This window comes from Grampus griseus (assembly GCF_964374135.1).
Source record: "Grampus griseus genome assembly, chromosome: 2".
Lineage (NCBI taxonomy): Eukaryota > Metazoa > Chordata > Mammalia > Artiodactyla > Delphinidae > Grampus > Grampus griseus.
Genome location: NC_139018.1, coordinates 120191940 through 120217574, shown reverse-complemented (window position 1 = coordinate 120217574; position 25635 = coordinate 120191940). Strand labels below are relative to the sequence as shown.

Below are 25635 nucleotides of genomic sequence, written 5' to 3'. Positions count from 1 at the left end.
TGGCCTCATCCCGGTGCAGCTCAGCTCGGAATGAGGAGCCTGGCTCATTTAGAGAAGGGGAGAGGCTTTTCAGTGTCCTCTGCCTGTATGCCAGACCTGCAGAAGGCTCTCATCCAAAAAAATAAAAGTTTGGGCTCTTCAAGGGCTAGGTTTAACCCGCTGAAAAATTGTTTGGGGCAACCTCCTGATTGACAAAGATCCTGATTGACAAAGATCCTTGTTTTCACATCAAGCATTATAAATGAATGATAGCAAACTTCTGATCAAAACCTGAGTGTGATGAGAACAACAAGGAATCAAAATGATTTCTCATTTTGTTGTTCCAAATAGTTTGACTTCGGTGTTCTCAATATTGGATTGGCCAAAAAGTTCATTCAGAAAACCCGAACGAACTTTTTGGCCAACCCAATACTTTCCAAAAGCATGTCTGTTTCTCTCAATTATTCTAGCGTTGGGGATACTGCATAATTAAAACTAGCTTACTGCAGCTATTGATATTTATTTCCCTTAAAAGACTGGTTTTTCTTGGCTCACCAGGAGGGGAGGGGGCTGTCAGGCAGCGCCTGGAGCTACAAGTTATCTTAACAGCAGAGAGGAGACCTCGTGGGCCAGGCACCCACCTGTTTAGACCTTGGCAGTAGCCAATGTCTGGATTCCGCCAGGAGAAGGCGAGCAGGACGTTGCGCAGCTTCTGTATGCCTTCCGAGGTGGGGCACGAGTAATGTTTGTTGTTGGGCAGAGTCCGCAGCAGGTCCAGCTCGATCTGCTTGGAGGCGGGGTTCTGTTTCTCCAGAGCCTTCTGAAGCAAGGTCTGGAAGTAACCAGGCTTAATGCTGTCCTTGAATTTCCTGGTGTGGAGGTCCACACACCACTTCCACACCTTGGAACGGTGCTCATGTGGAATGCCCGCGCGGATCAGGTTCTTCAATTCTGGAGAGCACATCATCTCCCTGTTCACTGTGCTCGCAAAATAGTTTTCCCACTTGACGCCAGTGGAAACCTCCTGGTTTTCTGTGAGGTAGAGAGTCTTCAGGTCCAATGCTCGGACTTTGGCAACCAACTTCTCTTCCTCGTCATCCTCTGGGACAGTCCTAAACCCATAAATGTCATATTCACTGTTGAGAAAAACAAAAGGAAAAATTAAATGATGCAATGTGGCAAAAAGGCCAATGAAACAGAAAAGAGAACCTAGAAATCGACCCATGTGTAAATGGCATTTTGATATATGACCAGGCATTTCAACTCAGGAAATAATAAACTTCTCAATAAACAGGGTGAGAATAACTGGCTATCTATATGGGAAAAAATTACGTTAGATCTTTCCTTGATACTATACAGGAAAATAATCAATTCTAGATGGCTGAGGTGCTAAATGTGAAAAGCACAAAAGAAAATACAAGCAATACAAGGCTGATAAATTTGGCTACATTAATATACATGTGCATGTATGTTTATATAGCCTACATATACACATCCATAACACTTATGCTCGAAAAATGTTTTAAAAAGTGAAAAGACAAGGGAGAAAACATTTGTAAGACATTAGGGATGACAAAGAATTAAGAATTCTTTTTAATTCTTAAAAAGAAAAAGAATTATTCTGCTGTGGTAGGTAGAATAATGGCCCCCAAAAATGTCCCTGGAACCTGTGAATATGTCACGTTACGGCATGTGGAATTACAGTTACAGAACTTAAGACGGGGAGATTATCCTGGGTTAGCCGGGTGGGACCACAGTAAACACAGGAGCCCTTAAAGTGGAAGAGGAAGGCAGAAGAGTGGACCAGAGATGCGACAAAGGAAGAAGAGGCAGGAAGGATGTGAAGTGGGAGAGGGCCTGGACCCACGGTTGCTGACTTTGAAGATGGAAAAAGGCGGCCACAAGCCAAGGAATGCAGGTGGCCTCCAGAAGCTGGGAATGGCCACACCTGACAGGCAGCAAGGAAACAGAGACCTAGTCCTACAACCAGAAGGAACTGTATTCTGCCAACATCTTGAATAAGAAAGGACACAAACTGTCTCCTAGAACCTCCAGAAAGGAACGCAGCACTGCTAATACCCTGACTTTCATCCAGCGAAACCATGCTGGGCTGCTTGACCGACAGAACTGTTGCATAATAAATATGTATCACAAACTTATTGGCTTAAAACAATAATTTGTTATGGCAGTCATAGAAAACCAATACAAAGGCCTTTCACACACTGCTGCTGAGTGTGTAAACCTGTACAAGAACTTCGGAAATCAGATCTAGCAGAGCTGAAGATATGCATTCCCTATAGGTCAGGAATTCCACTTCTAGCCTACACCCTGGAGAAACTCTCTCACGCAGACACACGGACACATGGATACATGTACCACGATGCTTACTGCACCACGGTTTGTAACAAGGAAAAATGGAACCATTCTAAGTGTTCACCATGAGAGAAGGAATAAAAATGTGAAGCTGTGAGGCAGGTAAAAAAAAATTCTCAGGAGCTACACGTATCAACCTGTATAATTTCAGAAAACAATGTTGAAAGAAATAAGTTGCAAAAAGGTATGAATATGGTAGGATTAGCATATTAAAACATGTCTTCAATTAGAGGTACATATTGAAGTGTTTAAAGCTGAAATGACATGTCTGATACTTGCTTTAAAATATTCCAGGGGGGAAAAAAAAAACTTTGGAAGGGAATGGTACGAAGAAACAGGATTACCAAAATGTTAATAATTGCTAAATTATTGGGTAACAGGTTGCATATGGGGGTTGTCATATGATTCCGTCTACTACTTTGTATGTTTGAAATTTTCCATAATGAAAAGTTCAAAGTAAATCAATATACACAGCTATTGTTCTAGTCACACACGAAGTTTGAAAAGATACAACGTGAATAGTAAGAGCCTAAAACACAAGCAGGAAGAAGACGTGGTGCCCTCAGGACAGACTGCTAGGCCGCCCTCACGGGAGTCCCCCGCCACTGCGGACACAGCACAAGCGCACAGCATGGAGACAGCGCTCCTGGCCTGGGAATGGGGCTGCCCAGTCTGGGGCCACGTCCTTGCCACTCACCATCTGTGTGACCTGGGCAAGTTACATCACCTCCCTAACCTCAGCTTCAGCATTTTCTGAGCAAGGATAAAAACATCTGCCTGGCTGAGCTGCGTTAAATACAAGCCTGCACATAAGGCCCTTGGCACGGCTCCCGGCACACAGGCCTCCGTAAGAGTTTTGTAACAATGGCGTTGGTTGCAATCTGACAGCATAGTTTTACCTGTCGACTGAGTAACATGGACAAGGCAGGCCAGTGCTGTAAGCGCAGAGAAGGGAAAGAGTGGGTCAAGCTGAAGCCAGGCTTCCCCTGGGGCAGGGGTGGGGCTGGAGAAGCTGAGCCACAGCAGCGAGCAGGGCCTAGGCACAGGGCTGCCAGAGGGGCAAGGGGGCGGAGACAGGAGGAGACTGGACTGAGTGGATTTGCAGATTTCTCCTTGAGCCAGTATTTCATGAATCTCAGTTTTAAGAAACTAGGATATGAAGGTTCTTAATCCAAGATCCATCACGCGCTTCCACACTCCACGATTTTCTGAAAAGTATATGCAATACTGTGTGTGTGTCCAACTGCATTTTGGGGCCAAGGGTGTCAACAGCTTGTATCAGACCCTCAATGAGTTCTGAACCACTGAATCAGGTTACCCAAGTGTCCTTCCCTTACAGAGAAGACCCAATTTTCCACTTAGGGTCCCCCTTGGCTTTCAAACTACCCATGGGTGCAGCCATGTCTCTGGAGAGGGTTCTACTCCTAGGAAGACGGGCTCCTCTTGCAGCAGGACTGGCTACCACCCATGTTGGCATGGTACATGGCAGAAAGGTCTTGGAATGAAAACTTAGGCTGAACCCCAGCTCTGTTACTTGATTATTACAGCAAGACTGATGACATTATCTGTTCTAATGACTGGACGGTCCTTGTCATGAGCATCAAACCAGACACGGAGAATTGTGTAAAGTTCTCAATGAATGGCTACTGCTGTTGAAAGAGGGGCCTGAGAAATGGGTCCCACTATCCCCAACAGTCGCTAGCACCTTTACCTGACGAGATGAGGTTTAACGAATGCTTGCTCCGGATGCTCCGGGCTCTCAACCTGCAGAGCATCCTCCAGCAGCTGGGCTATGACATCCCGAGAAGGCCCCTGTTCTTCTGAGCAAACTGGTGTCTTCATTTCTTGGAGCAGTATCAAGTATTTGCTTTCTATCTGGCAGAGCTTGGCTTCCAGGCTAGAATACTACAGAGAATGTGGTAGTTACCTCCAATCAGACAGAGACACAGGAAGAGCAATCCTTAAGTACCTCAAGCAATCAAAGAATGACAAGCCAAGAACCACTGGCAAGTGAGCCAGAGAGAGACTGTATCAAAGACAAGAGATGGGGCTTCCCTGGTGGCGCAGTGGTTGAGAGTCTGCCTGCCGATGCAGGGGACACGGGTTCGTGCCCCGGTCCGGGAAGATCCCACATGCCGCCGAGTGGCTGCGCCCGTGAGCCATGGCCGCTGAGCCTGTGCGTCCGGAGCCTGTGCTCCGCAACGGGAGAGGCCACAACAGTGAGAGGCCCGTGTACCGCAAAAAAAAAAAAAAAAGACAAGAGATGAATTTATGCCACAGGCCACCTGTCTTATTTAAATGGCCCACATGGGCCCCGTCTTCCTTCTAGGGGGTATGACACAGAAGTACTGGTAATAAGGCCTCTGCACGTCAACACACATATCAGTTCTGGACAGGGTTGAGGTGAGCAGCAGAAACCAGGCCACCCATTACTGAGGTCAAGCTGAGTGCCACTTGGACACGAGCCCCAAGCAGCCATCCCATGCAACATCAATACTTTCCTAGGACGCTGTGACCCAGAACTAGCTCTCATCTGCTACCTTACCAGACAAATCAATACACGCCTGGGAAACATGCAGGAACAAGGTTTGGGAAGATGTCCTGAGGACTGTTCAAAAGGTATATGAGGCATACAACAGCTGCTGACACAGTGTCGCTGAGCTTCATTTGATCGTAACTGGGAAGTCTGTGATGTCTCTACACCCTGCAAAGCCCTTTCCCGCCACAGTCACATCGAACTCTCAAAACAACCCTATCAGGTTCACAGAGGGGGCATCACCCTCACCATCCCCATTTATAGATAAGAAACTGAGTCACACAACTCAGTAGCATAAATCAAGATCCAAATAACCTTAGAATTGTATTTAATTTTTTTTCTGTAAACTTCATTATATGTGTGAATAAAAGCCACCTCTCAGGACATTTCTATTCGTCTTCATCACGAAGTGAAACTAAACACAGTGCTACGCACTTTATATACTTTAAATATAATCTGGTATCAATAACCACACCCTCCAAGCATGGGGGTTGAACTGATTTTAAAGCGTGTCCATTTTTAAATGGTTTCTGAATCATACCTCCCACCAGATAATAGAATATAACCGTCCTGACCCACCTTTGCCATCAGATCCCTCTCTCTTCTTTCTGCATTTCTCCGTAGAGCTGAGAGTTCCAAGATTTCCTTATTCAGAAATTTATTTTGCGTTTTATACCCCTGTAGATTATCCTGTTGCAAAAAAAAGGTCCATCAATTCACATTGGTTGAATGTTGATTAATTATTCTATATCAGCGGTCCCCAACCTTTTTGGCACCAGGGACCAGTTTCCTGGAGGACAATTTTTCCACAGACCGGGGGGTGGGGGGATGGCTTTGGGACAATTCAAGCGCTTTTCATTTATTGTGTACTTTATTTCTATTATTATTACATTGCAATATATAATGAAATAATTACACAACTCACCATAACGCTGACAGGAGGTGCAGCTCAGGCGGTAATGCGAGCGATGGGGAACAGCTATAAATACAGATGAAGCTTCGCTCGCTCGCCCACTGCTCACCTCCTGCTGTGCGGCCTGGTTCCCAACAGGCCATGGACCGATACCAGTCCGTGGCCCAGGGGTTTGGGACCCCTGTTCAATATAAGTAATATTTTGCTGCCTCACCAATCGAATAGCCCTGCTAAGTTAGAACAAGTTCTAAGGAAATGAAAGCTGATTCCTAGACACTTTCTGATTAAACTTTGCGGCTACCCTTGGCAGTAGAAGGTAGGCAGGGACTACTGCTGTAATGAAGGAGATGGGGAAATAAATTTATTTAATGGTGGAGATTTTTCTCACCTGTCCTTAGGAAAAGTAAGTAGGACTTATGTCCTAAATCTATGCAAATATTTTATCTACCCACATTCATTGGGTACAAAAGGTAATGCCTTACATTCATTTTGTTTTTTAACTAGAGAAACTGAACAAATTTTCTGTAGATTCTCATTTTTACTTATCCAGTTTATGTGGAAGAGGCTACACACATACACAATACCCTTACCTAAAGAATTACACTTAATAATGAATACCTATCACCTACAATGTACAAGGCACCTAAGAGAACATGTTCCTCAACTTTTTTACATTAAAAAATTTCGAACTTATGAAAACGTTAAAGAAAAGTACAATAAACACAATATACCCTTCACCTAAATTTGCCAATTGTTAACTTTTGCCACATTTACTTTCCGTTTTTAAGAGAACATCACAAGCTGGTGACACGTTCTGCCAAGTCCAACTAAAAGTTCAGCCCTGGCAGAAGCGGGTGCCACACGTGACCTTCAGCCCTTGACACTCTGAGCAAGGCAAGCGAAAGGGAACCTTTGAGACAACTGGGGCAGTGATTTCTAAATGCTCCCTACCAAATGCAGTCTTTTACCAATGTCTTCTTCCCCTACTCTGTTTGAAGTTTTCAAGGAATTTCTGATCCCTCAATCACAGGAGAAACTGTTCACAACAGCTCCAAGAGAAGGCCAGGGGTGGTCAAGAAAGGCACTGACACCTGTGCTGTCCCAGGACAGAGACCATGGCCCCTCCCCAGAGATGTGTCCAGAGACATGCCCCAATCTCCAAACTAGAAGCCACCATGGCGGTACACAATCTCCCCTGAAAATACAGAAGAACTGAAAATGTTCCAACAGTCCCTTTAATCGCTGACACCTAAGGAGCACTTGCTGCGGGTTACAGGTGCCCTGTGGTCCTCGATCCCATTTAAACCTCACAACTCTTCAGCAGCCAGTCTCATCATCTCCACCTCCTAGGTGAAGAGCTGAGCCACAGGGAGGCTGCACAACTACTAAGTGTCGGGCTGGGAGCCAGGTCTGCTGCGCTCTTGGCCCAGGTGCTTGGCCCCTGATGCCCACCTGAGCTCTGATACACATCACACCTTCTCAGTCTCAGCAAGACCGCACGTCATGACAAGCATGGAAGACGGGCGCTGTCAAACCCCAAAGGAGGTCCACAGACTTCCTTTTCTGATCAGAATCATGATGTTCTCCTTTCTCCTGGCGTCTTGAAGCTCTCATATTTGGAAACAATGAACAAACATGTTACTAAAAGGCAGGCTGATTGAAGGAAGGTGAGCTAGAGGGCAACAAAAGAATACACTGGGCCGTGACGGCCAGAGACTGAGCAGCACAAGGTGGGTGGAGGGAGCAGGACACCACAGTGTGCCCTCCGTGTCTTTGAGTCAAACTTTGCATTACAGTCTAAGGAAGTCCTGATAATGTATCTCAAGGATTCTTTCTCTAAAAAGGGAACCCTCTTGCACTGTTGGTGGGAATGTAAATTGATACAGCCACTATGGAGAACAGTATGGAGGTTCCTTAAAAAACTAAAAATAGAATTACCGTATGACCCAGCAATCCCACGACTGGGCATATACTCTGAGAAAGACACGTGCACCCCAATGTTCATTGCAGCACTATTTACAATAGCCAGGTTATGGAAGCAGCCTAAATGCCCATCGACAGACAAATGGATAAAGAAGTTGGCACATATTTATACTATGGAATATTACTCAGCCATAAAAAGGAACGAAATTGAGTCATTTGTTGAGACGTGGATGGATCTAGAGACTGTCATACAGAGTGAAGTAAGTCAGAAAGAGAAAAACAAATATCGTATATTAACGCATGTATGTGGAACCTAGAAAAATGGTACAGATGAACCAGTTTGCAGGGCAGAAGTGGAGACACAAATGTAGAAAACAAACGTATGGACACCAAGGGGGGAAAGCAGTTGGGGGGGGGTTGTGATGAACTGGGTGATTGGGACTGACATGTATACACTGATGTGTATAAAACAGATGACTAATAAGAACCTGCTGTATAAAAAAATAAATATAATAAAATTCAAAAATTAAAAAAAAAAAGGATTCTTTCTCTAGAATGATGATCACAGCAAGTTAAGACTCTATGAGGTGCCGGGTGCCCTGTGAGGACTTTACATGGAATACCTCTTTTAACCCTTACAAGACCCTATAAGGTAAGCGCCATTTCACAGATGAACACTGAGGCAGAGAGGTGAACCAGCCTGCCCAAGGTCAGAGGTCATGAGTGGCAAAGCTGGGTTTGAACCCAGCCAGGTCTGACTCCAGAGTCCATGCTCAGTCTAAACCGCCACCCCATACTGGGACACATCCCCTTCCTCATTGATGTTTGTTACAGTTGTGATTCTGCTTTTTTGTTTTTGTGCTTTATAAACTAAACTCTGAGCTCCAGGAGGACAGAGACTGTATACTTTGTGTGGAGTACAAAGCCCAGCACATGGCTGAATGAATGAATGAATGAAAGAATCCCAAGAAGGAAAAGCTGCACGCATGAAGATATTCATGAAATAACAAATCACAGGAAAGAAGACAGAGGCTGATTAAGTAAATGATGACAGAGTCAAAAGATGGACAATCTGGAATCATTAACGACAGCAATACAGAAAGTACCTGGGTTCTAAGGCTGAATGAAACAAAAGTCTACCTACTCCAGGAAATGGAAGAATTATGTAAACATGGAAAAGGCCTGGAAGGAAGTGTGGGGAAAATATTTAAATCACTAGGGTGGTAAAATCCTAAGACCAATACGTGCTCCTGCCTCAAAATACTACAGGAACAGAAAGTGACCACATATGAGACCAAAACAGAAATGTTTCTAAAAAGCAGAAATCTTTACAGGCACATACACTGACTATAAAGCAAGACACTGAATAGTAACAGTAACAACAACAAAAAAGATACCTTCCCCCCACCAAAACACACACACAATTTTTTTTTCCCCACCTAGACATTTTAAATTTGGGGTCAAACGAAGAAATCAATATAGAAACCATGCGGTATCTAAAAGTGAAGGACAATGAGATTCTTCACTCCAATTCTCTCAGTGCCACCGCAGAGGAGGCACGAATGTGACTGTCTCCTGCATGGCACAGGGGATGCCCTGGCAATATCCGGCCCAGGCAGAGCAATGTCATAAACATGAGGTCACCAAGCCGGGCAGGACTCACTCAGAGGAACAGGTCACAGGGAAGTCCCCTGACAACCTTTCTGCCTCTCCATAAGCTATGCCACCACTTAACCTCACTCTTGTGGAATTCTGGAGCCACAGACTTTATAAATTAAGCTGAGAAATGTTGGAGAAAAAAAAAAATGTCACCCGCTACCCCGCAAAAAGAAAAGGTCGAGAAGTCTAGTTGTGATCAGCTCCATCAGTCGTCTCCAAAAGGAGCTGTGTGGAGCCACAACAACAGAGCCACACACTCCCCTCCACACCCTGGCTCGGCTCCCCGGGAAAACATGCTCCCCACGCGTCCCCCACTGCCGAGCACTGGGACCTGGAAACCGAACGCCCTGGTGTCATTCTCCAAACACTATAAAGACAGACGTGCTCGCAAAATATAAAATTCAGTTGACCTTAAATAAGTGGTCTTAAAACGTGTATCACTGATGGGATGTATACTTAGGGTCAGTACACTCTAGGATGCATATATAAACAAAACCAACTTTTACAGGCAACACTAACCAGGACCTTTTTTTTTTAAACACGGCTATTTTTGTAGCAGATATAATTATAAAGTAACGAGATTGAGGGTTTTGGTGGTGTTTTTGCCCTTTTGGTCCTTCTCACCAATAAATCCTTCTGGCCTCATGTATCTACTGGGTGCTGTCACTGAGAAGTTGTCACCATGGGAGACCACATACATATTCCGACAAAGCTGCCATTATTCCAGTGTTTTAATTTCCATTTTGGAATTACCTTTAAGGCTCAGGCATGTCCATCAGGCATGCAATCTACTGACACTGCGTGACAGGTACTACTAGTCAGGAAGCAGGCTCAGTAACAACCTCAAAAGTGGCAAACCTTTGCCCTTCAAGGATAAGCTGCATTTGGGGGGCAAAACATCCTCGGTGCCACATTATTTGCAAAAAGTGGGTAGCCAGGTGAGGAAGACTTTGTGGCCAGGTGGGACCGATAGCTGCAGAACTATGTGGGGTCAGCTGGGGTCTGGGCTACACCCAATGCCTCATGTCCTAGGAGACACTTCTCCACCTGAAACTTCTCCAAATTGAGAACTGGTGGCAGCAAAACTTTTGGGACCCTCGCTGTGGCCTGACTGACAGTGGCCCAAGGCCATTCAGCTCTCCCCTCCTCGGGACCAGCACACTTCTCTGCGGGCACAGAGTCAGACTGCCCATGCCCCCAGTAACGCTCTTCCTACCTCATCAGCTGGCCACCACCCCAGGTATGATGGGGACAGTCACCTCCCTTTAGGAACCAGCCTCCCATCCCCAGGGCCACTGGGACACTGGGAAGAGAGCTCTGCCCTCCCTTCTGAGTGTCAGGACCCTCCTGCCTTAGGCATGGGGGGCACTGACTCTGGGCAGGCCCTCTTCCCCGGCGTGCTTGGGAGCCAGGGTCTGCTTTCCCACCTGACCCCACACTAGCTGTTGGGAACAGTGTTCCCTCACCTGGCCTCCATTATGTCCTGAGGCGGGCTATGCAAATAATGGTGTGTGCATCCACACACAGAGGGGGCAAGAAACAGCCTCTGTAGGTTACGTGGAATAATGAAGTTCTAAGGGTGTATAAACAGAAAGAGAAGTTTCAGCTGCCTGAAAGCAAGGGAGGGGAAAGATCTGAAACTGTTCTGAGCTATGGCGACACTGACGGGCTGAGACTTTCATTTTCCAAGGAAGCTTCTTAGAAACCTAGTAATTATCTGACTGGAAGTCCTGTGACACTTGTTTTTTTAAAAAAAGGCACAGCTGCTCTGCTGTCATGCCAAATTAGCTCACTGAGGCTAGCAGCTCTAGAGTGACATCAACAGACAGGCTGTTAGTGGGTTTTGGATTTCTTGTCCCAATAACAGGGGCCCACGCCCTGCTCTTACTTTCAGTCGGTCCAGTTCCAGCTGGTCCCTGGCTGTGGGGAGGGCCACAGGAGAGCTGGGCATGGAGGTGGGAGAGGATGCGCTGCCCTCGCACTCGCTGAGCTGCCGGGAGAGCTTCATGATGACCTCGTCCTTGGCCTGGATGGTCTCCATCAGCATCCCCAGCTGCTCACTGAGCTCGCCCACCTTGTTCTTCAGCGTCCTCACTTCCTGCTGAAGACTCTCTTTCTCCTGGTTGAACCTCTCCAGCTGGCTAGTGAGGCCCAGAATCTGGTCGTCCTTCTGGTGCAGAAGCCCCAGCGTGTCCTGCGGGACCCCCTCACAGAGGCGGCTGCTCGTGAAGTACTTGTCGTACTGGGAGGACCGCACCGTCTGCTGCAGGAGCCGCACGAGCTCCTGGGAGCCAGGGGAGGATGGAGTGGGGAGCAGGGGCGGGAGAAAAAGCAGAAATCATGGCAACTCTGCATGGAGCAACCATTGGTATTTGAGCAAATGCAGAAACTTTACTGGAAATATTTTAATAACCAACTTCCTCTCGAAGGATCTCAAAAATAGAGAAGGAAAAATATTTATTCCATAAAGGCTGTCTGTAGAGAACAATAATAGGAAACAGGAAATAGTGGACAGGCAGACTGCAATTAGCAATGGCTCCCAGTAAACGTTCATCCGTATTAAAAAATCTGAGGTCTAAATTCACTGACCTGCTGAGGAATTAAGTATAATTAGGTGTGATCAGCTCAAAAGGAAGCTGCTGTTTTAACAGGATGTGGAAACTCATTTAACAACTGTTCATGGGCCTTGGGCTGAAGCTATGCTCAGAGAGATTTGACGTCAGGGCAGGCGTGGGCAAGGTGCAAACAACACCCTCCCCGACCCACTCTGAGGGGTCTTCACTCTCGTCGGAACTTCAAATGTCTATGAAAAAATGACCAAGCAGAACAGCAGTGCCTAGGTCAGTGGCCGTGGCAACATACAACTCTTAGGGGAAAAGCACCGTCTGGGAAATAATGGAGTCAGAGAAACGTGAAAGCCGGGTTTTGCTCCTCTGGTCCCTGGCCTGCTGATGTGAGATGAGATAGAAATGTGAGGAAGAAGAATTACCTTCTGACTGGATAAGTCTTTCCTTAACCTTTCCAGCTCTTCCTGCTGGTTCTGGACCTGCAGCTGCATCTCGGAGGCCAACTTGCTGGTGCTACCACTGCCCGACGGCCCCTCGGCTGAAGGGTCCCCACTACTGTGGCGATTTTTATACGATCCAATCATGTCTTTCAAAGGGCGTTTTCCTTTGTAGGGAATACGTCCAAAATCAAAGGGAAATCCTGAGCCAGTTACTCCTACATAGAAACAAAACTTGTTTAAGTTCAGGTCAAATTTTCCTTTCGGAAATTCCAGTAAAATACATTAACATTCCATCCATCGTCCTCTAAGGAGTTCTGCGTGCGTCACTCTCTGCTCCTACCTCATTCTTGACAATAACCAAGCTGAAAATCAAAGACGATCTTTCATGTGATCACTTTTAAAGAAAACTTTCTCTATTTGCTCAATTTTTGCATTAAGACAGATGAAAAAAAGTCAGACTATACATTAGTACTAATGAGGAATTTATGACAAAACTGTACTAAGCTCTCTCAAGATTCTTTTGTAATGTTAAGTTTATTTTCCAAAAGATCAGTTCTAAGCCATGTGTTCATATCACTATTTTCTTATTTCAGTTACTTTGAGGACCAAAGAAAACAGAGACACAGACCAGGGAAGAACATGGTTGCTCCAAGTTCCTATAGCAACCTGAACACAAGGTGTCCCTTCCGCCGGGCACCTTAGTAAGGACAGGGCCTGCATCTACAAAGTTAGAGGGCAGGCCTTAAGAGATACACTAGGGATCCCCAGCTGCTTATTTTTAGCTAATCTGTCCTTACTAAAAAAACAAACCAAAAAAACACCAAGTTTATGTTTTCTTAATTGTAAACACATTTTATTCTCTTCCTTAAAAATGAGTATTTAAAAATATTGAGGGATCCAAATAAATTTTAGAATAAATGGATTCAAATATATATTAAAAATATAAAGAGGAGAGTACATACTATATAGATTCCATTTATATAACTTTAGAAAACAGGCAAAACCAATCTATGATGTTAGGAGTCAGGACAGTGGTTTCGGGGGCGGGGAGGCCATGTAGTGACTGGGAGGGGTTTGGGGATGGAGGCTGTGACTCCTGGTGCCGTCCTGTTTCTTCAAGTAAGTGCTGGCTACATGGATGCGCTCACTCTGTGAAAATCCATTGAGCCACACATTTCTGACTGGGGGACTTTTCTGTGTGTATGAAGATGAGCTTACTTCCCATGAATGACATGGACAAGAAGCTGGCAGGCTGATTCTTGGAGCCATTACAGGAAATATCCATGAATCATCAAGATAAAAATCCAGAGACATCCTGGTCCCTCCGTGTCTTCCACACAGGCTCCCTCTCAAAGGGATCAGGGGCTGGGCAGAGGCTGAGAAGGCTGCTCCCAGACAAGAAGCTGCTGTCCAGGGGTGCTGGGAGTTTCTTGCCCCACCCGAGTCACTGAGCCTTACTGATTCTTCCTTCCCAATCTTGCTACCATTCACCCTTCCATTGCATTCTTAGAGTCTTATGGGGAAGTCAGAGCCAACAGTGTTTACCTTCAACAAGCCAAATCCCCAACACAAATCCCTGTTCCTCAGAAGGCCTTCCCAGTTGACAATGAGCCCCTCTCCTGGGTGCCCCGCTGGCTGTGCCACATGCTGGGTCACGAGGCACGTGACCCACATCTTCACCACGTCACACTGGACCTTAGGGTTCCATGCTACCGTCCTGGGGATTACAAGTAAACTCCCTACCAAAGCAAGTCATGTGGTCCTTTCCCAGGGGACAGAAAAACATATTACCTTCAGTAAATATGTGCTCTCAGTAAAGACTTCCTAAAATCCTGCCTCCTCATCCTGCCAGCTCGTGCCAGAATGAAGCATAAGGCAGAATTTCAAAATTATTTATTGTTATTTTACATTTAAAACATCAATGTTCCCTCAATGGATCAATGGATGTAGGATCATGAAGGGCTGCTTAACGCATTAGGCAAAATGCCAATGGAGAGATGTATGAACGGGTCAGGCTGACACCCTAAATCCTGACTGACCTTAATATCACAAAAAGAGGGAAAACCAGATACGATGTGGTTCCAGATGTGATGCAACAAGAAATACACAGCATCCCTAGCCCCCACCTCACCCCAAAATATTCTTGTCATAATTAAAAGTCAACCCTGAATCTGGGCAGGCCTCTACTCTAGCGACAGGTGTATAGGAAACACAGGGATGGAGAAGCATATTCTGTGACCCCGCAAAAATATAATTAACAAAATCCAGAATGTGGGCAATTCCTTGACAGGTAGACCCTGTTTCTTCAACAGGCGTGGCAAGGGAAACGGAAGACAAAAAACAAACAGAGAGCGGTTCAGACTGAAAGAGACCCAAGAAGACACACAACTAAACACACTTGGGGGCCTGTTAGCCCCTCATTTGCTCGTGCCAACTGCAAGCAGACATTTATGGAACAACTGGGGAAGTAGACAAGAAGGATTTACTGTAGGTGTTTAGGTATAACGATGAAGCTGTGGTTCTTTTGAAGAGTCATCTCTTGGAGATACATACTAAAATGTTTACAGATGCAAAGGATTAATATCTAGAACTTCCTTTAAAATAACCCAGCTGGTGGTGGGTGCCAGGAGGGGCAGGAGCTCAGAGGAGATACAGAGGAAAAAAGAGAGGCCATAAGTTCAAAACTGTGGAATGTGACACTACAGCTTCTACTTGTGTGTGCACTAACAAATTTCTATAAATAAAAAGTTTTAGTTTTTTTTAAATCAGTATTTCTGTAAAGAGCACCATGACTTCCAGATCTTCTATCTCCTGAAAAAGTTGCAGAACCACAGGATTGGACAGTTATTTATTTCTTGTGACATCTCATTTTCAAGCCTTTAGGTTTTATTTCCCACAAAGAGAACACAACTCCCGTTGGGTCGCATGCTCCCAGTGATACCTGCTACCAAAGGGTCTCCCACATCACCAGTGGTTAACAGAGGGCAGCGGAGAGAATGAAAGACAGCAGGAACCACATCCATACCTTTGTTTCCTTCAGGGATCTGCTTCTTCCTTTCTTCCTGCACCATGGACTCCTCCAGGTCCTTAGGGCTTGGCTCTAAAAGCTCCCACTCTTCATTGGTGTAAAACACACTCCTCCGACTGTCATTATGCCCTCTCCCAGGACGAAAAGAAGACATTGAATTTCTATTGGGAAAAATGAAATGTTTTTTTTTTTTAAATGGTAAAGCAAAACATAATGTCACATACATACGCTTGGCAAAAACTAAAATCTGATAATAGCAAATGTTGGTGAGGATGTGGAGAAATGAGAATTCTCTTACACTGCTGGTGGGAGTATAAATTGGAACTATTGCCATGGAGAACAATTCAGCAACATACAGATAAGCTGAAGAAGTTTTTGCCCTAAGACCCAGCGACCCAGCATTTCTTAGATTCTTCAACTTGTGCACAAGGACACACAAACAAGAACATCCACTGCAGCACCAGTCATATTAGCAAAAAACCCCAACAACCTAAACATCTATTGACAAGAGAACAGATAAATAAACTGTAGCATATTCGTACGATCAAATACTATACGTCACTTAAAGTGAATTCATTCATTCAACAAATATTAATTAAGTGCCTACAATGTGCCAGGCACTGTTCTAAATGTTTGGGATATGCTAGCGAACAAATATTCCTGTCCTTGTGGAATGTACATTCTATCTAAAGCTACGTGCATCATAGGGACAAATATTTTTTCAATGCTGAATAAGAAAAGAAAGAAAATTGAAGAATGATATGTACAACATGATATTTGTTTAAATCTTCACGATAATACTATTAATAGATATCATTTATAGATACACACATATGTAGTAAAACTTAAAAATCCACACAAGAATGATAATTATCAAATACAGAACATGGTTACTCCTGTGAAGGGCAAGAAAAGAATGGGATCATGGAGACAAGAAAGGATTTGAACCATATCTGTAATGTTTTACTTTGTGTTTTAAAAAGCGCAGCAGAAATTTGACAAAATTATATACTTTAGCAGCGGTTACCCAGGTAATCAATTTACTATACTTTACACTTGCCAGTGTGCTAAAATTATTTCATTAAAACTTTTAAAAACTAGGCTGGGATTTCTACTTCCAATGAAGATGGACTAGGAGGGACTGGATTTACAGCCATCTGAAACAACTGAAAAACTGAACAAAATACAGGAAACAATGACTTTCAGATATTGGACATCAGGCTACACCGGGCAGTGATCCCTGAGAGGTGGAAAACAAACGAGGTAAGCCCCACCCCTGCCCAAGCTTACTGCCTAGACACTTTCCAGGCCACGGTGCAGGCAGGGGGAACCCAGGTGGAGCTCTCCCATGAACTGATAAGACAGCTGGGAATCCCAAGGCAGGTGGAGTTCACAGCGCACGGTACTGGAGAGAAGAGAGCTGTATGGAGGGCTGCAGAAACATCAGAGGGTTCCCAAGCCTCCAGATGAGTACTGTTAGGCTTGTGTGTAAGAAAGCTATCCAAGAATGGGGAAAGAACCATCCCTCTGCTCACACAATCGTGTCTAGTCCCACCGGCCAGAGTGGAAAACCTCACACGTCATGGAGTATGGTAGACTGGTACTTGGAAAACGGTTACTGACATTATCCCTAGACTAAAGCCTGCTCTCATACTACCTAAAAAAGCTTAAAAGTGAACTTCAAAAGTATCAAACTGTTTCTGAGTAATTAAACTACATTCCAGAGCAAAGCTTAAGAATATATGTACACGAACACACACAAAAATCTAGCACCCAGAAAGGTAAAACTCATAATATCGGGCATGCAATAAAAATTATCAGGCATGCAAAGAAGTAAGAAAATACAACTCATTCTAAGGAGAAAAATCACTAAACAGAAACAGACTCAGAAATGACAAATAATAAAATTAGTAGACAAGGGTTTTAAAAGTTACTGTAACTGTTTCCCCACGTTTGAGAAGCTAGAAGAAAGACTGAACACGTTAAATAGAGATATGGAAGATGTGAGACAAAGATCCCAATCAAAACTTCTAGAGATAGAGGAAAACACAGGCAGAACATTCTTTGACATAAATCACGCAATATTTTTTTAGATCCATCTCCTAGAGTAATGGAAACAAAAGCAAAAATAAACAAATGGAACCTAATTAAACTTAAAAGCTTTTACACAGCAAAGGAAACCAGAAACAAAATGAAAAGACAACTTACAGAATGGGAGAAAATATTTGCAAACGACACAACCAACAAAAGATTAATTTCCAAAATATACAAACAGTTTACACAGCTCAATATTTAAAAACAAAAAAACCCCAACACAAGCAAAAGAATGGGCAGAAGACCTAAATAAGACATTTCTCCAAAGAAGACATACAGATGGCCAACAGGCATGTGAAAAGATGCTCAATATTGCTAATTATTAGAGCAAGGCAAATCAAAACTACAATGAGGTATCACCTCACACCAGTCAGAATGGCCATTGACAAAAAGTCTACAAACAATAAATGCTGGAGAGGGTGTGGAGAAAAGGGAACCCTCTTGCATTGCTGATGGGAATGTAAATTGGGGAACAGTATGCAGGTTCCTTCAAAGACTAAAAATAGAGTTACCATATGATCCAGCAATCCCCTTCCTGGGCATATATCCAGAAAAGACGAAAACTCTAATTTGAAAAGATACATGCACCTCAATGTTCACTGCAGCACTATTTACAATAGCCAAGACATGGAAGCAACCTAAATGCCTGTCGACAGATGAATGGTTAAAGAAGAGGTGGTACATATATACAATGGAATATTACTCAGCCATAAAAAAGAATGAAACACTGCCATTTGCAGCAACATGTTTGGACCTAGAGATTATCATACTAACTGAAGTAAGTCAGGCAGAGAAAGACAAATATCATATGATATCATTTATATGTGGAATTGAAGAAACTGACACAAATGAACTTACCTATGAAATAGAAACAGACTCACAGACATAGAAAGCAAACTTATGGTAAGCAAATTTATGGTTACAAAGGGGGAAGGGGATGGGGAGGGCTAAATTAGGAGTCTGGAATTAACATATACACACTACTATTATAAAATTAACAACGAGGACCTACTGTATAGCACAGGGAACTATATTCAATATCTTGTAATAACCTATAATAGAAAAGAATCCGAAAAAGAATATATAACTGAATCACTCTGCTGTATACCTGAAACTAACATAACATTGTAAATCAACTATACTTCAATTAAAAATAACCTAGGGGGCTTCCCTGGTGGCACAGTGGTTGAGAGTCCACCTGCCAATACAGGGGACACGGGTTCGTGCCCCGGTCCGGGAAGATCCCACATGCCGCGGAGCGGCTGGGCCCGTGAGCCATGGCCGCTGAGCCTGCGCGTCCGGAGACTCTGCTCCGCAACGGGAGAGGCCACAGCAGTGAGAGGCCCGTGTATCGCAAAAAAATAAATAAATAATAAAAAAATAACCTAGGGATAAAACTACAATGTCTATGATGAAAATACACTAGATGGGATTAATAGCAGATGAGATATTGCAGAAGGAAAGATTGGTGAACTTGATGACAGTGCAATAGAAACTATCCAAAATAAAACAGAGAGAAGAAAGACGAAGGAAGAATCAACAAGCCATGGGGTAATGTTAAGCATGTAATAATGTCAACTGATGTTCAACAAGGGTACCAAGAAATTCAATGGGGAAAAGATAGTCTTTTCAAAAAGTGATACTACATCTGGTTATCTGTATGGGAAAAAATGAACTTCAACCCTTACTTCACATAATACATAAAAATTAACTTAAAATATATAAATGAGTAAGAATTAAAACAATTAAGCTTCTGGAAGAAAACAGGGAAGAAAATATTTGTGACGTTGGGTTAAGCAAAGATTTCCTACACAGAACACAAAAAGCACAATCTGTAACAGATTAAAATGATAAAAGAACTTTATCAAGATTTAAAAGTTCTTCTTGGAAAAATATTTGCAAAACCTATATCTGACAAAAGGCTTGTATTCAGAAAATATAAAGAACTCTTACAACTCAATAATAAGACAATAAACAATTTAATTTAAAAGTGGGTGAAGGACTTGAATAGTCATTTCTCCAAAGATATACAGATGGCCAACAAGTACATGAAAAGATACTCAACGTTATTAATTATCAGGGAAATGCAACTTAAAATCAAAATGAACCACACCCACCACAATGGCTAAAGTTAAAAACACCAGCAAGTGTCCAAGTGTACCAAGTGTCAGGAAGGATGTGGAGCAACTGCAACAGTCAGGTACTGCTAATGGGAACACAGAATGGGGCAGCCACCTGGAGGACAGTAGGGCAGTATGTTATCAAGTTGAATATACACTTAACTAAACAGCTCAGCGATCCCACTCCCACATATTTACCCAAAAGAAATGAAAACATGTCTACATGTAGGACTTGGATGTGAATACTCAGAGCAAGCATTATTCATAACAGCCATGACCTGGATATCAACCAAAGATCTGTCAACTGGTGAATGGAAAACCAAACTGTGACATATCCATACTTACTGCATACTATTAAGGAATAAAGAAGGAATGAGATGTGAAAACACTCCACAAAATAAATGAGTCTCAAAAAGATGATGCTAAATGAAAGAAGACATACAAATACAGTATGATTCCATATATATGAAATTCTTAAAAATTTCATGCAAAGGGGCATGAGGGAAACTTGCAGGTGGTGGAAATGCTCTATATCTTGATTATGGAGGTGTTTACATGAATATGTATAATCTCTAAACTCCATCAGCCTGTACACCTAACATAGATAAATTATACTTCAGTAAGGTTATTAAAATAAAGAAACAGGGACTTCCCTGATGGTGCAGTGGATAAGACTCCACGCTCCCAATGCAGGGAGCCCGGGTTCAATCCCTGGTCAGAGAACTAGATCCTGCATGCATGCCACAACTAAGGAGCCCATGAGCCGCAACTAAGGAGCCCACGTGCTGCAACTAAGGAGCCCATGAGCCGCAACTAAGGAGCCCACATGCTGCAACTAAGACCCAGCACAACCAAACAAACAGGAAATATTTAAAAATAAAGAAAAACAAATACAGAAGAGGAAGAAATGTGCATCATTTGGAGTTTCCTGAGGTAGATTAAAGGTAGGCGATGAAAAGGTAGCTTCATCTCTAGTGTGAATCAGATGACATTCTCATGTAAAATAGTCATTTTCAGTGTTTTATGTTTTTGAAAGCATGATTTTTTTTTGCTTTATTTGAATTTCATTAAAGTGCGTTAAGAATTTAGAAGAATGCAGAGAAATTACCTAAAATATTTATGTTCGCATCACTCTGTTTTAACAAGGAGTCACCAGGAACCTGGCAATTATACCTGCTTATATGTTTACACCTGCTAAAAGTTTTCTTATGGTTTATTTACTGGGACCAAGAGTGAACTGGCAAACAAACAGTGTAGAGCTTGTTACATGTACCTTTTATTTCCTAAGTCTCTTCTAGTGCCTGGCAACCGTGCTACACATCTTCCCAGAGAACTGCATAGAGGAACGCTAGTAAAATCACCACTATAACCCAATGAGCAAAGTTGAAGTAAAGGCTGATTTTATAAAAATTACAGAATTGTGGAGAAAACTATTTCAAAATAGTTGCTCAGGAAAAAAAGAAACTTTCACAAATGCTCCATATACTTTTGCTCATTTCTTTGATACAATTAGCTGGGTACACTGGACCCACTACACTATAAAATTTCAGTTGCCCCACTTATGGCCAGGGTCTCACAGCAGCCTTCACTCACATGTGGCATGTTACTACCACCACCATCGATTTGAGAAGTTAAATTCTCCTTGCCATTTGCCGGAGCCTTCAAACTGTGCTACTCAGCCCTGGTCCTTAAATGGTGGATACAGGAGGGAGGAATGCGAGAACAGGGAAAAACAGAACATGCCTGGGGAGAGAGAACAGCAACTTAAATGACTCAGAACTTCCACACGCCCTCCTTCTCTCCAACATGGTCTTGGCATTCCTGCCTTGTCATGAGGCCCACCTGCACAAATGCCATGCTCTCACCTGTGGCTGAGGGACTGAGCCTCGGTTGCGGGAGGTACCACCTGCCAAGCCTTAGGTGATGAAGAAACCAGATCTGGCTCAAAGCGAAAACCTCTTTAGCTGAAACACTATAGAGCCAATCCCTGCTTTAGATCTTAGTGGTAAAACCGAATTCTGTGACTGTGCAACATGGGGGTCAGTAAAGTATATGCTTCTCAAACCACTCGTCCTATCCGCTCCGGTCAGCAGAGGCCTCTGCACTGACCATGTGTCCTGCCTGTGCACTAATTAGAATTCACTGCCAGTTTAAATGGGGTTCTGCTGGCTGATGCTCGAGGCCGTTCTCATACAGTGCTTGCCCTTTGAAGAACCCAATGTCATCTGACAAACCTTTGAGAGCAACTTCTGTGTCCTTCCAGGCACGGTGCTAGGTGCCTGCTGTTTTGTTCAATAAACACTCAGCTACTCTGATCTGAAGTGAAAAGCAGGAGACCACCAGGCAGCCAAATGTCACCTTGACAGCTGCAGTGTTCAGGCTGAACTTTTAAAAACAAACACCAGCAACCACATTGTAAATCCTATTTCATTGTAAATACTCCGATGAAAATTTAAAAACAAACAAACCGAATACCAGCAATCTATATAATTAATAAGAAAACCTGTTTCTAGGTTTACATATTTCAGTTCAATTTCTCTACATACAGTTTAAAATGTCCACCTAAAACAGTAATAATTTTTTCAACATTCATTTCAACTCTGATAATCAGCTAGTTTTACAAGTTGACAGAATGGCTGGAAAATGCCCCATTAAATCCTTCAAGAGCTCACAGTTCTACAAACACCCTGCCCAGTCAAGTTTTGGCCTCTGCTACTTCCTTGTACGTGTCAGGAAGACAGGGGCAGAAGGAGAGCAGGCTACCTCCAGGGCAGCCAATCAGCTCCATCCCTCCTAACTACAAGCCCTGCCAAGAGAAACAAAAAGTGGGGGCGGGGGGGCTCTGATTGGCAATAGCTATCCTAATAAAGATATCCTAATATCTCCTCTCGCACACATCAATTCTTCAGATAGAGTCTCACAAGGACATGGAGACGTATGTCAGGGATACCAGGACAATGTTATTTGAAATGATTAAAAAAAGGAGAAATAACCAAAAGGGACTTGCAGATGTGATTATATTAAGATCTTGAGATGGGGAGATGACCCTGCATGATCTGAGAGGGCCCTAAATGTCATCACAAGTGTCCTTATAAGAGAGAGGCAGAGGAAGATATCTCTATAAGAAGGGGAGCAAGTGACGTGACTGGGGAGGCAGATTAGAGTGATGCGGCCACGGGCCGAGGAATGCTGGCAGCCACCAGGAGCTAGAAGAGGCCAGGGACGCATTCCCATCTGGAGCCTCCAGAAGGAACCAGCCCAGCTGACACCTTGACTTGAGCCCAGTGAGACTGATTTGGACTTCTGGCCTCCAGAACTCTAAAAGAATGAATTTATGTTGTTTTAACCCACCAAGTTTATGGTAATTTGTTACAGCAGCCAGAGCAAATGAACACAACCACTCTCCAATAAGCTACTGCCCTTCGAACCATGGGCTTTGCAAGACTACTTTTTGTTACATTCCGTATTTCAACAGGCATTCAAGTTTGGAGCATTATATCTAAAGTTAAAATATATTTATTGTTGACATAATGGGAAAGAAGTGTCATCAGAAAGGCCCTTTCCAGGGACTTCCCTGGTGGTCCAGTGGGTAAGATTCTGTACTCCCAATGCAGGGGGCTCAGGTTCGATCCCTGGTTGGGGAACTAGATCCCACATGCATGCCACAACTAAGAAGTCCTCATGCCGCAACTAAAGATCCCTCATGCCACAACGAAGATCCCGTGTGCCACAACTAAGACCCGGGCAGCCTTAATAAATAAATAAATATTTTTTTTTTAAAAAAGAAAGAAAGGCCCTTTCCAAAATATCCTATACATTTAATGTGGATAATGAGTCCACCTATTCTAAAGAACGCACATCTAATAAAATGTGCACTGCCTCAAAAGAAAAAAAAAGAAAGTAAAGCTAATCTCATCATAGAATTTCCAGGCAGGTACAGCTCTATCGGCTTCCTATTGCCCAAAGGACAGACACTACCCCATCCCTTCACCCTGGGCCTCCCGGCCTCTTCAGCAACTGTTTGATCATCACCTCCACCCAGCACCCTAAGCTCCCAGCAACATGAATCTGTGAACTCATGAAACCCTGTTCTGACTTCCACACCTTTGCATAGGTGAGTCTCTGTACTTACCTTTCCCTTTGGCAGGTCCCACTTCATCCTCCACGGCACAGCCTGCCCCCTCCCAACCTTCTCCCCGACCACCCCCTCAGTGCACCCGGGGAGGCATGACATGCTGGGTTCAGCCCTCAACTGCACCCTACAGTGCCTTATGACAGGACTCCTTACCTGCCTGTCTGTCTCCCCTGAGGACTCTAAGTACCTCAAAGGCAGGGAGGGACTACCTCTTATCGAATGGAGCACCCAGGCCACAGAGGAGGGGGAAGAGGAAGATGCAGAGATGACTGGGGGGGGGGCGCGGAGCCAGGCTACACAACCAGAGGCAGCCTTCCAAGCAGTGCTTCTCAAACTATGGGTGGCAACCCATTAGCGGGCCAGGAGATAGAATTAAAGAGCCATGAAATCCATTTCGAGGGTCATGATGGGAATTTTTTTAATACATTGGAAGAGAAATTAGTACTCGGCTTTACTAGATATATCCGTTAAAATTGCATGAAATTTCTGTTTCAGTTTTGTGTGCTTACAAACAGTATACATTTATGTATGAATGTATATTATTTGCTGTGGATTCCCAGTCAAGAAGGTGAACAACACTTCATTAGAAGGAAACCCCTTCCCAGGAGGCCAAATAGCAGAGACAGCACCCACGGAACTGCAGCCCCTGGCAGGAGGGTGTGGACAGTGCCACCCGCACGTGTGCACAGGGTGAGGACAAACCCCAAGCAGCAGGAACAGAGTGCTTCTGCCCTGGGAAGGGTACTGAGCCCTTCGCTCATCATTCCTTCCTCAAGCAGGCTCCAGACACCCACCACGTGCCAAGTACCATGTGAGGTGCTGGGGACACACCCAGCCAGGACAGACAGCGTCCCTGCCCCCCCATGGAGGCCCCAGCCCCACCAGGGAGGTGGACCACAGACAAGAATGCAAAGAAACAGAATCATTCCAAGTGGTAGTAAGGGCTGTGAAGGAAAAGCAGGGGGGTGGGCGGAACGAGGCTCCCCTGAAGGGTGACCGGGAGTCACCGGGAGGAGAGAGCCCTCCCAGCAAAAGGTCAGCCTGACCAGGGCCTGTAGGGAAGACAGTGCGTTTGAAGAACCGAAAGAGGCCAAGCAGGCCTGAGATAGGGGAGATGAGCCCACTGGCCCTCTAATGCCACGTTCAGCAGCGTAGCCTGCGGCCTAAGGCAATGAGACGCCTCCCGAAAGGCTTGAGCTAGTGGCAAGAACTGATGCGGGTCACTGAGAGTATAGGGCCCCTGCCATAGGTGGGCCCAGGACCGGCAGACGGTACAGGGTGCAGGCAGCTTTCCCTTCCCAGCCCCCAACTCTAAATACAATGGCAGACGTGGGCCAACTACTCTCTCCCTCGGTGGCCCTGAACAAGGCACCCAAGTTCTCTGAGCCTGTTTCCCATGCTGACTAGGATGACCACACATCCCAGCCAGGGTTATAAGCCAAAGTCATCGCTCCTCTCACCACTGCAGCAATTTTCATGGAGCGGTGTCATGCAACCGTGGCCCTTCTGATTCGTGGGCCCCCAGAAGTGTGCGGCCAGTGGAGGTGGAGAGGACTGCTGGGACAGAGCTGCTGAGCATGACCCTTGCTCCCCAAGGAGCTGTCGGAGAGGACTGGGCGCTAATGCAGCAAGGTGCAGGAAGCCCAGCCAACTCCCGCAATCACTGAAACTCTGCCAGCCAGGAAGCCGGTCACCGTCCTTCATGCTTCCCTCTCCAAGAGGCTTGGCTTTGAAACATCAGCGTGGGGCAGCAGCATGGTGACTAAATTCTGTCTTGTATAGACAGAGCTGTGCCTTACAAGGGAAACCACAAATAAGTACCATGTTACAGTTACTGGGCATGAACGACTTCCCCAAATTCACCAACC

At 44.5% G+C, this 25635-nt stretch overlaps 1 protein-coding gene across 1 annotated transcript in view; it reads right to left on the bottom strand.

The window, feature by feature from the left end:
• The window catches only part of TBC1D2B (TBC1 domain family member 2B), a gene marked incomplete at its 5' end in the record, with an annotated part of 87269 nt that overhangs the window by 19193 nt on the left and 42441 nt on the right, over positions 1 to 25635 (bottom strand). The window contains 6 exons of the mRNA XM_082648390.1: positions 621 to 1115; positions 4064 to 4257; positions 5468 to 5578; positions 11272 to 11667; positions 12373 to 12605; positions 15416 to 15579. Of these exons, the coding sequence (XP_082504516.1) occupies positions 621 to 1115; positions 4064 to 4257; positions 5468 to 5578; positions 11272 to 11667; positions 12373 to 12605; positions 15416 to 15579 (1593 nt within the window). The remainder of the gene's footprint in view (positions 1 to 620; positions 1116 to 4063; positions 4258 to 5467; positions 5579 to 11271; positions 11668 to 12372; positions 12606 to 15415; positions 15580 to 25635) is intronic.